Source organism: Mytilus galloprovincialis, chromosome 3 (genome assembly GCF_965363235.1).
Source record: "Mytilus galloprovincialis chromosome 3, xbMytGall1.hap1.1, whole genome shotgun sequence".
In the NCBI taxonomy this organism is placed as follows: Eukaryota; Metazoa; Mollusca; class Bivalvia; order Mytilida; family Mytilidae; genus Mytilus; species Mytilus galloprovincialis.
The window spans coordinates 57,075,658-57,088,206 of NC_134840.1; the positions used below are offsets into that span (position 1 = coordinate 57,075,658).

Here is a 12,549-nt window from a genome sequence, read left to right on the forward strand (position 1 = left end):
TTGTCCCCCATTACGGGATATCATACAGATTCCAGTAAAATTTTGACGCCATAATACAAAATATCTGACGCCACAATGGAAAAGTGATTGTTGTATGCGTCAAAAGTTCAACCAGCAGGGTCAGCCGGGATTAGCAATAAGGTGTATGTCTTGAGAAATTGAAAATAATTACATTTCTGGAGTTTCAGTTTTATAAGTGTGAATCTAAAAATACCAACTATCACCAATTAATGTGACTCTAGTACATATTGTGTATAAAGAATAAAGGATTTACAGCTAGTTTTGATTTTTGCAATGTAACTTTGTTGAATTATCTGCATTAATAACAACTTCAAAAAACTATCGCAAATTTCAGCAGTACACATAAAAAACTTATTTTAGGAATAAAGACATTCATTATAAAGAAAGATTGGTATTGGACAAAGAAATATAAATCTTACCAAAAATTAGAGGTAGTGTAGGCAAAGCTTGCAATATAATCTCCCCTTACTATAACTAACGGCAATGAGAGTCTGTGATTCTCTTAGAAAAGCTCAAATAAAAATTCAGATAAAAAACAAAGGTATTGCATGTTAAAGATTCAGAGAATTTCTGATTATACATGTATACTGATTAACAGGCTGACCAATTAAACTCAAAAAACTATTCAGATGAAGAAATTAAATACATAAGAGGTGCATAAGTGCACCATGTGAGAAAGATTCTGTTAAAGTTTCACAAAATTCTGTGAAGTGATTAAGAAATAATAGCCAATTCAGAAGTGGAACTGAAGGACAAAAGTATGGACACCATATACTGTAAACCAACTAATTTTCACAAGCGATTTATTTTTACGACTTTCACAAGAAGAAGAAAAAGTGAATATAAATCGTCGCAAAAATTTAAAACCTAGAACTTTCCTTTTCTAACTACATCAAGTTAATATGAAAATAGCAAAATTATATCACTGCAAATTGGGATAGAAAAGGCTAAACGGGAAATAAAGTATGGGTGAAAAATAAGTTGGTTTACAGTAAAGCACACACTTCAAAAGGGGGTCTAGAATTTTAGTATATTGAAGGACTTTTTGTCTTATTTTTAAAATATGCTTTAAATTGTAAAAATATTCGAATTAGCTTTCGCCGCGATATAGCCTTTTTGTGCTAATGTGGCGTAAAGCAACCAACAATCAATCAATCAATCAAAAGGGGGAAGGAATAATAAATGGCAATCACTTTGTCATAATCTCCTTTTATTTTAATATTTCAGTGAAATGTTCTGATGGGTTCAATCCATAACTTAATTGGTTGTCTTTTATCCATGACCAAGCCATTCTTTCTGTGGTAAAATGTTTGCCCACATTTCCATGCTTGTCCACTACAACCACACCTCCTGACCCTTGAACTCTTGTAAACATGGTAGATAATGATTCCTCAGCTGCCTCCTGTACAGATTTACCTTAAATAGGATTCAAGTTGAATAATGTTTAGTTATTACAGCTATTTTCATAATGCATGTATTTTTAATGTTTGGTGGGCTTCTTTGCTTTGTTTGTATAAGTGTTTGCTCAAGCATAATTAAGATTAACATCTGGCATCAATAAAAAGGCAGGGATTCAGCTTATATAAATTTGTTTAATGCTTGAACAAATATTTTTACAAACAAAGCAAGCAAGCCTACCAAACATTTAATCTACATGCATTAGGAAAATAGCATTACTACTTTTGAAATTTGGTGCATCTAAAGTGCTTTTCTGGATTTTCATTCAGCTTAAAGGCTCAAGACCAAAAATGGCAAGGATGTATAAATTCAATTGAGTATTTGAGAAATTATGTTTCATTGGGTCTTCACACATTTTAGTCATTTTAATGAGATGTAGCAGCATTTCCATGTTAATCAGATCACACTAAACAAAGTTTATGAGAATAAAAAGACTATTTTTCTGAAGATAATTAGAGCATGCAGTATTTATGCACGTCCTTATTGTATTACATGATAGGTGTAGGCATGGAAGTAATATTTTAAATCTTACTTTCATGGTGAAAGTAACTGGTCATAGACCATAATTAAGGAGAGAAAATTTTGGCACTTAAATGATCATTTAATTTCCTGTAGAAAGGAAGATTTATTAAATAATATTTTTAAACACGTTGATATCAGTTGATGACTGCAGTTTTACCTTGTTCTAATAATGTAGTGATATTTTTAGCCAAGCAAACTTTGAGTATAGATTCCCCATGACCTGTAGTAGATACTGCTCCAGAATTGTTGTCAGCATACCCACCAGAACCTGTATTAGGATAATCTTATAAATTAAAGATAACACAGATAATTGTCCATCAATTCTGTAACAGTTTTTGGTATTGAAATCATGATCTCAAATATTGGTCACTGTACTTCAAAGAGGATTTCATGTCGCACTGCAAGTCATAAGGTACAGGGGTAAGTTTTGTAAAATGCACAAAGAGTTCCCTTAACATCTTGATAAGTTTTAGGAAAAATGGTAAATCCTGAGTATGCATGAAATATTTGCCACTGGACATTCGTTTTTAATTTATTTCAAAGAACAATAAATCAACCAACTATGTAGGTTTGATAGTCAATATCTACATGTAAAGATTACTTAATCTTGTATTAAGCCAATCACCACAATAGTAGGAGTTGAGGATATACACATGTTCTAGAACTCATCTGTTACTCTTTAACAGCAAAACATGCAACAATGTCTGTGCTGAAGGTCAAGGATTCTCATCAAGAACTAAGGTTTTCCATCATGAAAATTGCAGGAAAAAAATCTTTTTTTCGTATTTTACTGATAAAATGTCAACAACATCGGATAGCAACAATCACAGACAAGACATAGATATAAAGAACCTTTCTTATTTCTAACTTAGCCTGGATTATTTTTAATTTACCTATGATAGGACTATCACCAACTCTGCCTGGCATTTTAGCTGTGATACCACCTGTTGATGTGCCAAATGCTACATTACCTGATGTATCTATAGCTACTGCACCTACTGTATCATGTCCAATGGGCTCTCTGGATAATAAGGTTAAACCGGTAAATGCAACAACAACAAACAAACAAAAACAGTTCTCTCATATTAAATATTTTCTGTATTTTTCGAAAAAAAATACTAATTACTGGAATATCATGATGATGTATTGTTTGTTTAAACATCGAAATAACATCACATTATAATATTTGTAAAATGTATCTACTTTCTGTAGCAGTAAGAGACACATACTGAAAGCCTTTTAGCATGTATTTCATTAAGATTGAAAAATTCGCCCCTCTCATTCCTATAATGCTTTGTTACCTTTGTTTAAACAAAGTATTCACTGTGACTTTGTATTTGATATACTGTTCCCATTCTCTGATAGCTTCTTCTGTGACAAGCTGCTTTGTTTCGACACTTTCAACACCCATTTGTTCTGCAAACTTGTTAGCTCCATTGCCTACCAACAATACATGATCTGTCTGAAAAACATATTCTTGTGATTGTTTTGTAAGCATGTAAGGGTTTCAATATTAAGATTAAACAAAGCAAAGAGTAGCCACTGTAACTAAGGAGATTAAAATGTTTCGTATTGGTTTTGATTTACAACCTGTATGAATATCCTAATGATTCCCAAGTTGCATTCATCAACACTACCTATTCTGTCTTGTAGCACAATTATAGTCGTCCATCTGAAATACCTTATTCTGGTCACATCCCACCATGGGTGCATTTTGTTCTGACACTTCACATATCCTTTTATTTTTAAGGTCTATGTAATCCTATGTCAATTGGCAGTTATTCATATCTTTTGTACATCGTATAATAAGATTAAGTTTGGTACACAGCACTTGCTTCTTATTAACAGAATACTTTATTACAAGTTGGTGTTTGGTAACTGTTTTTTTTTTATCATTTAAAGTATGGTAAAATTGTGAAGTGCAAATTAATGGCAATACCTTGTCCATTACAAGCCTTGCTACTGATATGGGATTTTTGATGTTTTGTATGCAGGCTACTGCTCCACATTTCAAGTCTTTACCATCCATTAGTACTGCATCCATCTCTACCTCGCCATCGGTATTTAACACTGAACCTGTTCCTGACAATACACATGGATAAAATTGAGAAGGGAAATGGTAAATGTTTCAAAGAGACGACACTCCATCCAAAGATCAGAAAATAGCCAAAGGCAACCAATGGGTATTCAACACAGCGAGAAAATCCCGCACCCATAGGCGGGCTTCAGCGGGTCTCTAAACAAAAATGTGTACTAGTTACATATTTAATCCAATAAAGAAAAGTTCATTTTCTGTTAAACTAAGCAGTGTTTTCTGCATATTAGGGATTAACTTATAACTATTACTATTTGGGAAATGATGTTTTGCAACTGGGTTAAACTGTAGCAGGTATGATCCAATTAAGATTTTTTTTTTCAATACAGTAATAAATTAAAACACGCTGCAAAACATGATACACTCAAATGTCAGACACCAGTAAAACATTGTCTAGATATGTGCAAGGCGTTCCTTCCAGTTCCTCTTGTACATAATATTCCTTTCAGCGTAATGGCCTTTACAAACCTGCATCAAAAGCGGGGTCATCCTCTAGACTTCTTACTGCAGCCTCTACAGCATCCACTGCTGAACCGCCTTTCTCTAATATTTTGTACCCTATTCTTGCTGCGACTTTGACACCCTCTACGCTGGCTTCAGCGAGATTGTCAGGAATTGCCCATGCTCCTCCGTGGATTGCAATTGCAGGAATACCAGACATAGTGACCTATAATTGAACGTGCTAACAAAAGTTGTTAGGATAAAAAAAATCATTCATTCGGCCTGGTTTTTCATTGAAAAACTCAAAACTCGATTAATGAAATAAAAAAATGTTCGTATCATCTTATTATTTTTTTGTAAAAACAGGTTATAAAAAGAAGATGTGATATGATTGACAATGAGACAACTCTCCACAAGAGACAAAATGACACAGAAATTAACAACTACTAGTCATTGTACGGCCTTCCACAATGAGCAAAGAATCGTCAGCTATAAAAGGCCCCGAAATGACAAATGTAAAACAATTCAAACGAGAAAACTACCAGCCTTTATGTAAAAAAAGAATGAACGAAAATCAAATATGTAACAACACATCAACAAACGACAACCACTGAATTACAGGTGTAACACAACACATGGTTATTCGAAAGAATTCATTATTCAAGCCGGTCTGGACCAGTGTCCATAACGGACGGTCTCTCCCATATAGTAAAATATATAAGTATATATACAGATTATGAACAGTGTCAAGGTTTCTATTAATTTGACCATTATAATTTTCATTCTAAAGATACATGGATGAATATCTATTAAGTTGACTCTAATTGGCATGTTTTGACCAAGCTGGCAATTGATGTTTGAACCCTCTTTGAAGAATACACGTATGTCCAGTATTTTAACTAATTGTTATTGCAACATGTCACCGTCTGGTCTGCATGTAAACATGTTATATGCAACGTATCGGTCAATTAAACAACTTTTTCCAAGGTCATGATTTTCTAAATAGATATTCCCTGTATTTATTTTATTCAATTTAATAAACATTTTGAGAATATATAATCATAAATATAAATATATATATATACTTTTAAGCCCATCATACATATTGTTCCATTGGCAACTGACTCGGGACGGACACATGCATACATAATGTGGCGGGGTTAAACATATAATGGGATCCCAAACGTCCCCCTAACCTGGGACAGTGGTGTAAAAGTATAACATAAGTACGAGCTATAATTAAATGTTCTACAGGGCGCAACTTGATACGACCGCAGAGGTCGAACCCTGAACAGTTGGGGTAAGTATAGACACAACATTCAAGCTTGATACAGCTCTGAATTTGGATTGTGATTAAATAGTTGACACAGCATAGTTTTCTGACGCAGAATGAATATGGTCTCAGAACTTAAATATTTTAATTGGACATTAACCTTTTATGGTCCAATCTCCAAAATCTAAATACATGGTTAGATTCAGCATATCAAAGTACATGGATCAAAGAACCCAAAAAATAAAATTTTTGATGAAATCAAATAAAGTTCAATTTTGGACCTTTGTCCTCAATGTGGACCAATTTGACAAGGGGCACAAATATCAAAAATCGTATTACATGGTTAGATTCAGCATACCAAAGAACCCCATATATTCATTTTTTGTTGAAATCAAACAAAGTTTAATTTTGGACCCCGATTTTGACAAACTTGAAAACTAGGCCCATTATCAAAAATCTAAGTACATGTTCAGATTCAGCATATCAAAGAACCCCAAGAATTCATTTTTTGTTAAAATCAAACTAAGTTTAATTTTGGACCCTAATGTAGACCAATTTGAAAACAGGACCAAAAATTAAGAATCTAAATACACGGTTAGATTTGGCATATCAATGAACCTCAATAATTCAACTTTTGATGAAATGAAAGAAAGTTTAATTTTGGCCACTTTTGGCCCCTAATTCCTAAACTGTTGGGACCAAAACTCCCAAAATCATTCCCAACCTTCCTTTGGCGGTCATTAACCTTGCGTTTACATTTCATAGATTTCTATTTATTTATACTAAAGTTATTGTGCGAAAAACAAGAATAATGATTATTTGGGCCCTTTTTTGCCCCTTATTCCTAAACTGTTGGGACCAAAATTCCCCAAATCAATCCCAACCTTCTTTTTGTGGTCATAAACCTTGTGTTTAAATTTCATAGATTTCTATTTACTTATACTAAAGCTATTGTGCGAAAACCAAATGTCTTCGGACGACGACGATTACGTGATACCAATATACGATTGCAAAAAAAGTGTTTGCGGTCGTATAAAAATCATTTGAAAAAGTATTAATTCATCAGATGGAAACAAAAAGAAACAAAAAAAAAACACAGAGTGGACGTGGTTAGACTATAACAAGCGAATTATATTAAAAATGTTAATGCGAATTTTATTTTAGCAAGTATTAAATAAGATGGTGTGATTGTCAATGAGACAGCTCATCACCAGAGATCAAATGATAGGAGTTTTAAAACAACTCAACTATACGCCACCGTACGGCATACAAGAATGAGCAAAACCAAAACCGCAAAAGTCAGCTTTGAAAGGCCCCGAAATGACAATTGTAAAACTTTTAAAACGAGAAAACTAACGAATTTGTATATTCTAGTAAGTACAAAACAACGAACGAAAATCATATATCATATACAGCAACAAACGACAAGCACCAAATGAATTGCTCCTGACTTGGGACAGAAATGTACAGAATGTGGCGGGGTTAAACATATTTGCAGGGAGGGGGCTAGATTAGGAAACGCTACACCTGTAATTTGAGATGTGGGATATCAATAAAGAGCGAAGCAATCTTATGGGAAAAAATCGTTAGGATGTAAAGCTTATACAAGCAACACAGCAACTGCTCCCTTGTCAGCTTCCACTACTCTATCACGACGTATGTATATAAATAGTAATATTCTTACCGTATGAATGTTTTTATCAACAGAATTTGTCCGAAAGCTAGGACATTGTGTGACCAATCATATGTTGTCACAAATAAATGTTAAGCAGGTACAAGTTAATCCAAACCAATGAATTTTACATCTGTGTCATATATCAGGTCAGTTTAACTACCAGTATTATGTTAACATAATATAATTTAACAATAGCAAAGGTTCGAAACAAATGTATAAACTATGGAATGTTATAAATAGACCAGGAGACAAAATAATCTGGATTGTATTTTTTCTATATACCATAACATAATGAGATCTCATGTGTAAGAACATTTAAAATATAAACAAGTAATTTTTAGATGTAGAGATGATACATATTTGTCACAAAATACTGGTTTCTATCCAAAAAAGAAAGGTTGACGGTGACCAATAATGTCCAGTGACCAATAGTACATGCATAATATAGTCGTCGGTACCATGTTGATTTCTGCTTGTTGATTGAAATGAATGTTCAAGAAGAGAACATATTGACAATATATGATTATATATAAACAATAATTAATTATGTAAAAGAGGCCACTTAGAATGAAAACAAACTAACCATAGTGACCAGTGTAGTTTACATAAGACTAATCAGTGAAGCTCAAATAAAAAAAAAGTAAATAGACAAAATAAAGTACAAGGTTATTGAGCATCTAGAATCCAAAATACATGTACAGCTAAACTAATATCATCCTGGAGTAGAAAATCCTTAGAATTTCAAAAAAATTAACCGTATCAATGATAATTCATGTTAATACAGAAGTGCTGTTCACTCGACTGGTGATACCATCGGGAAGGAAACATCATCCAGCAGTTGGGTCGATCTAGTGGTTGCAAATTAACTCATCATAGATATCAGGACTAAAAATTTGTACGCCAGACGCGCGTTTCGTCTACAAAAGACTGATCCGTAATGTTCGAATAAAAAATGGTTTGGGAAATTTGGACTGGCATTGGAAAATGCGGCTATTTTGGATACGGACATAAATTTTGTCTTGCAACAGGTCACATACAGACAATTCAAATATTATGTAACGCGCAGAGAGCGTGGCAACCTCTTCACAGAAGACATTATATTTAACGTCCCCGTTCTGACAAGACGTGGTTGTGTACTCCGCTTGCACATGAACATAACCAAACGAACGCCCCACTATGGCTATAGTTCTATTGCCGGCCGGGTGATCACCCAGAGCGACCATAATGATATTTCTATTCCACAATCATTGTTAATATTTATTTTCATCAATGTTGCAATCCGTTGTTTGATTTTTCGAAGTTCTTATTCTTATTTAGTGTAATCTTTGAAGATCTTTTTCGAGATAAGTGATAAAGTTATAAATAAAAACCAGATGCTCCGCAGCTTTATACGACCACAGAGGGTGAACCCTGAATGGTTGGGGCAAATATGGACACAACATTCTAGCTGGATTCAGCTCTAAATTTGGATTGTGATTAAATAGTTGACACAGCATAGGTTTCTGACACAGCATAGGTTTCTGACACAGAATGAATGTGGTCTAATGAACTTAAAATATTTTTTTTGCCTTTGAGCAATTCACTATGCTGTTGAATATTAATCCTCTCAAAAAATGTTTAAAGACATTTTCTTTTTATTTATAAAATGAGAAAAATCTAACCCCCCCCCCATTTTTTTTACACATCCCCCATTCCCTTTTTCCAAAACTGATGTCAATTCAAATTTCTAATGGAGTTTGCAACAATAACTACTCACTTAAATACATCATAAAATATTGAAATACTCATTTAAATACATCATAAAATATTGAAATACTCATTTAAATACATCATAAAATATTGAAATACTCATTTAAATACATCATAAAATATTAAATGTAAAATAAAGTTCTTGTTATCACTGAATGGTAAAGATTGTTTTAATTTATCAGTTGGAAGTAAAAGTGAATATACATTGTATGTTGTATAAAGCAATGATTTAAGTTGATTCAACTACTATTCTAGACAAAAAAAGATAACTCCAATTTTTTGAAATTTCTTGCTATTGCACAATATTTTCTTGCTATTGCGCAATACTGTGCAATTGAAAATATTTGCTATTGCACAATACTGTGCAATTGAAGATTTCTTGCTATTGTGCAATACTGTGCAATTGAAAACTTTTTGCTATTGCACATTACTGTGCAATTGAAGATTTCTTGCTATTGCTGAATACTACAGTGAAACGTCGCACGCTACTGGTGTTACTTTGGTGAAATCGCGGACAAGACACATTCATCTTGTTAATTTTTAAACATAAACAATGATATTATGAAGTGTTGTATATCATTTTAAAGCTTTTAAACTCTTCTTTCAGGATATTACAATTTTGTATATGTAACAGACCATTTTCATTCATAAAAACTCAATAAAACCTTTATTTTGCAATATGATTTCCTTGTCCCGCGTTACACTTTTAGTTTTGTGAAATTCTGAATACCGTAAAAAACATATAATCTTTTTTACCAAACGGTATAAAAGTTTGTCTAGAACAAGCAATTTATAAGTGGGCGATGACGTACTGTCGATTTTTCTCTCTCGAAAAGACGGAAATATAAGAAAAAGGGATCAAGATGATACAAATTATGTGTCCCATGCAAAAAAGGTTGCCGTAATTTTTCAAAAATTGTCCCAAAAAGGGAATTCCAGAGCAATCCCCATGTCGAAAGTAAATAATTCTTATACTAGTAATTTGTACAAAGATCACACTTTCACCTCATGCAATAATCAGGAAATTTTAAAACAAATTCTTTTTATTCCAGTTGATTAGCAATGTCCGACATTTTGTCCCCTTCAAACCAAATTAAACGTAGGGTTACGTTTTCTGTGTTCTCATGATGTTTATTTAATACAGTGCCATACGCTACATATTTTTTTTTATAATGGATAAAAGTACAAACATTTATCTCTATTTTAGTATTAAATTCCCATAAATTAAATCTAATATACAAAATATCAGATAAAACTAAAATGTCCGATACAATGTCCCCACATACGATTTTGACGTTATTTTTTAATAAAATATGCTTCCAACGTTCCGTCTAATTGTCATGATTGCAGTTTTCACAGACGATTTGGAATACGACTATTTTATTTTGTTGCTTAATAAGAAAACTTTAAAATTAACTTTTTATTTTGAAGCTCTACTGATTCACAAAGAAGGCCGGGTGGGGAGACTCGGAGATTTCCTCGCGGAACTGAAGTGTTTTCCGGACTATAATAGTCGGATCCGCTAGAATACAAATTAATAGAAAAAAACAGCTATAATAATCGTTCCCGCTAATTCCCTTGCATATATTCAAGATGTGCAGAACTGCCATGCTAGATATGCCGCAGTCCCTTTGCCTTGACATTCTGTAGTGCAAAAATGAATGCATTTGCAGTGCAAAGTTTATCCATAAAAACAGAAATCGATTACCCGTATAATTAAAATGCATATAATTAAATGGTTTTAATTCAACTTACTTTTCTATTTTTAATTTGTTAATAAAACTAAAGCTTAACATCTTTTATCTAAGAATAAAATTCCTTCTACGGAAAAAAAATCAATCCTTTAAAATTTATTGTAAAAAGCCATCTGAACAACATGCATTCCAATTTTTTTATTTTGTCTTACGTCTTTGAGTGTGTAACGTTAGGTGACACCAGTATCGTGCGACGTTTCTCTGCAATTGAAAATTTCTTGCTATTGCTGAATACTGTGCAATTGAAAATTTCTTGCTATTGCACAATACTTAATATAATAATTTTGGATCCTGATTTGAACCAACTTGAAAACTGGGCCCATAATCAAAAATCTAAGTACATGTTTAGATTCAGCATATCAAAAAAGCCCAAGAATTCAATTTTTGATGAAATCAAACAAAGTTTAATTTTGGACCCCAATTTGGACCAACTTGAAAACTGGGCCCATAATAAAAAATCTAAGTACGTTTTTAGATTCAGCATATCAAAGAACCCCAAGGATTCAATTTTTGTCAAAATCAAACTAAGTTTAATTTTGGACCCTTTGGACCTTAATGTAGACCAATTTGAAAACGGGACCAAACATTAAGAATCTACATACACAGTTAGATTCGGCATATCAAAGAACCCCAATTATTCAATTTTTGATGAAATCAAACAAAGTTCAATTTTGGACCCTTTGGGCCCCTTTTTCCTAAACTGTTTGGATCAAAACTCCCAAAATCAAACCCAACCTTTCTTGTATGGTCATAAACCTTGTGTTTAAATTTCATAAATTTCTATTTACTTATACTAAAGTTATGGTGCGAAAACCAAGAAAAATGCTTATTTGGGCCCCTTTTTGGCCCCTAATTCCTAAACTGTTGGGACCTCAACTCCCAAAATCAATCCTAACCTTCCTATTGTGTTCATAAACCTTGTGTTTATATTTCATTGATTTCTATTCACTTATACTAAAGTAATTATGCGAAAATCAAGAATAATGCTTATTTGGGCCCTTTTTTGGCCCCTAATTCCTAAACTGTTGGAACCAAAACTCCCAAAATCAATTCCAACCTTCCTTTTGTGGTCATAAACCTTGTGTCAAACTTTCATAGATTTCTATTTACTTAAACTAAAGTTATAGTGCGAAAACCAAGAAAATGCTAATTTGGGCCCTTTTTGGCCCCTAATTCCTAAAATGTTGGGACCAAAACTCCCAAAATCAATCCCAAACTTCCTTTTGTGGTCATAAACCTTGTGTTAAAATTTCATAGATTTCTATTTACTTTTACTAAAGTTAGAGTGCAAAAACTAAAATTATTCGGACGACGACGACGACGCCAACGTGATAGCAATATACGAGTAAAAATTATAATTTTTGCGGTCGTATAAAAATCTAAGTACATGTTTAGATTCAGCATATCAAAGAAGCCCAAGAATTCAATTTTTCTTAAAATCAAACTTAGTTTAATTTTGGACCCTTTGGACTTTAATGTAGACCAATTTGAAAACGGGACTAAAAATTAAGAATCTACATACACAGTTAGATTTGGCATATCAAAGAACCCCAATTATTCA

The 12,549-nt window shown here is 32.9% G+C and overlaps 1 protein-coding gene across 1 annotated transcript; it reads right to left on the minus strand.

The window, feature by feature from the left end:
- Positions 1 to 1,227: 1,227 nt before the first annotated feature.
- On the minus strand, positions 1,228 to 7,614 carry LOC143068408 (isoaspartyl peptidase/L-asparaginase-like). The gene is made up of 7 exons (XM_076242423.1): positions 7,495 to 7,614; positions 4,565 to 4,763; positions 3,941 to 4,083; positions 3,303 to 3,463; positions 2,895 to 3,022; positions 2,159 to 2,269; positions 1,228 to 1,437 (listed from the first exon to the last, which is right to left on the minus strand). The coding sequence occupies exons 2-7, from the start codon at positions 4,755 to 4,757 to the stop codon at positions 1,232 to 1,234; spliced, it is 942 nt and encodes a 313-aa protein (XP_076098538.1). The 5' UTR covers positions 4,758 to 4,763; positions 7,495 to 7,614; the 3' UTR covers positions 1,228 to 1,231.
- Between the last annotated feature and the right edge of the window lie 4,935 nt (positions 7,615 to 12,549).

Bases quoted from the DNA above. Each gene is read 5' to 3' on its own strand.
- LOC143068408 (XM_076242423.1), bottom strand. From the start codon at position 4,757: ATGTCTGGTATTCCTGCAATTGCAATCCACGGAGGAGCATGGGCAATT. The intron at 3,464-3,940 runs GTATTGCCATTA...TATGTTTTTCAG, and splicing joins CAAGGCTTGTAATGGACAAG to ACAGATCATGTATTGTTGGT. The intron at 2,270-2,894 runs GTAAATTAAAAA...ATCCTAATACAG, and splicing joins TGGTGATAGTCCTATCATAG to GTTCTGGTGGGTATGCTGAC.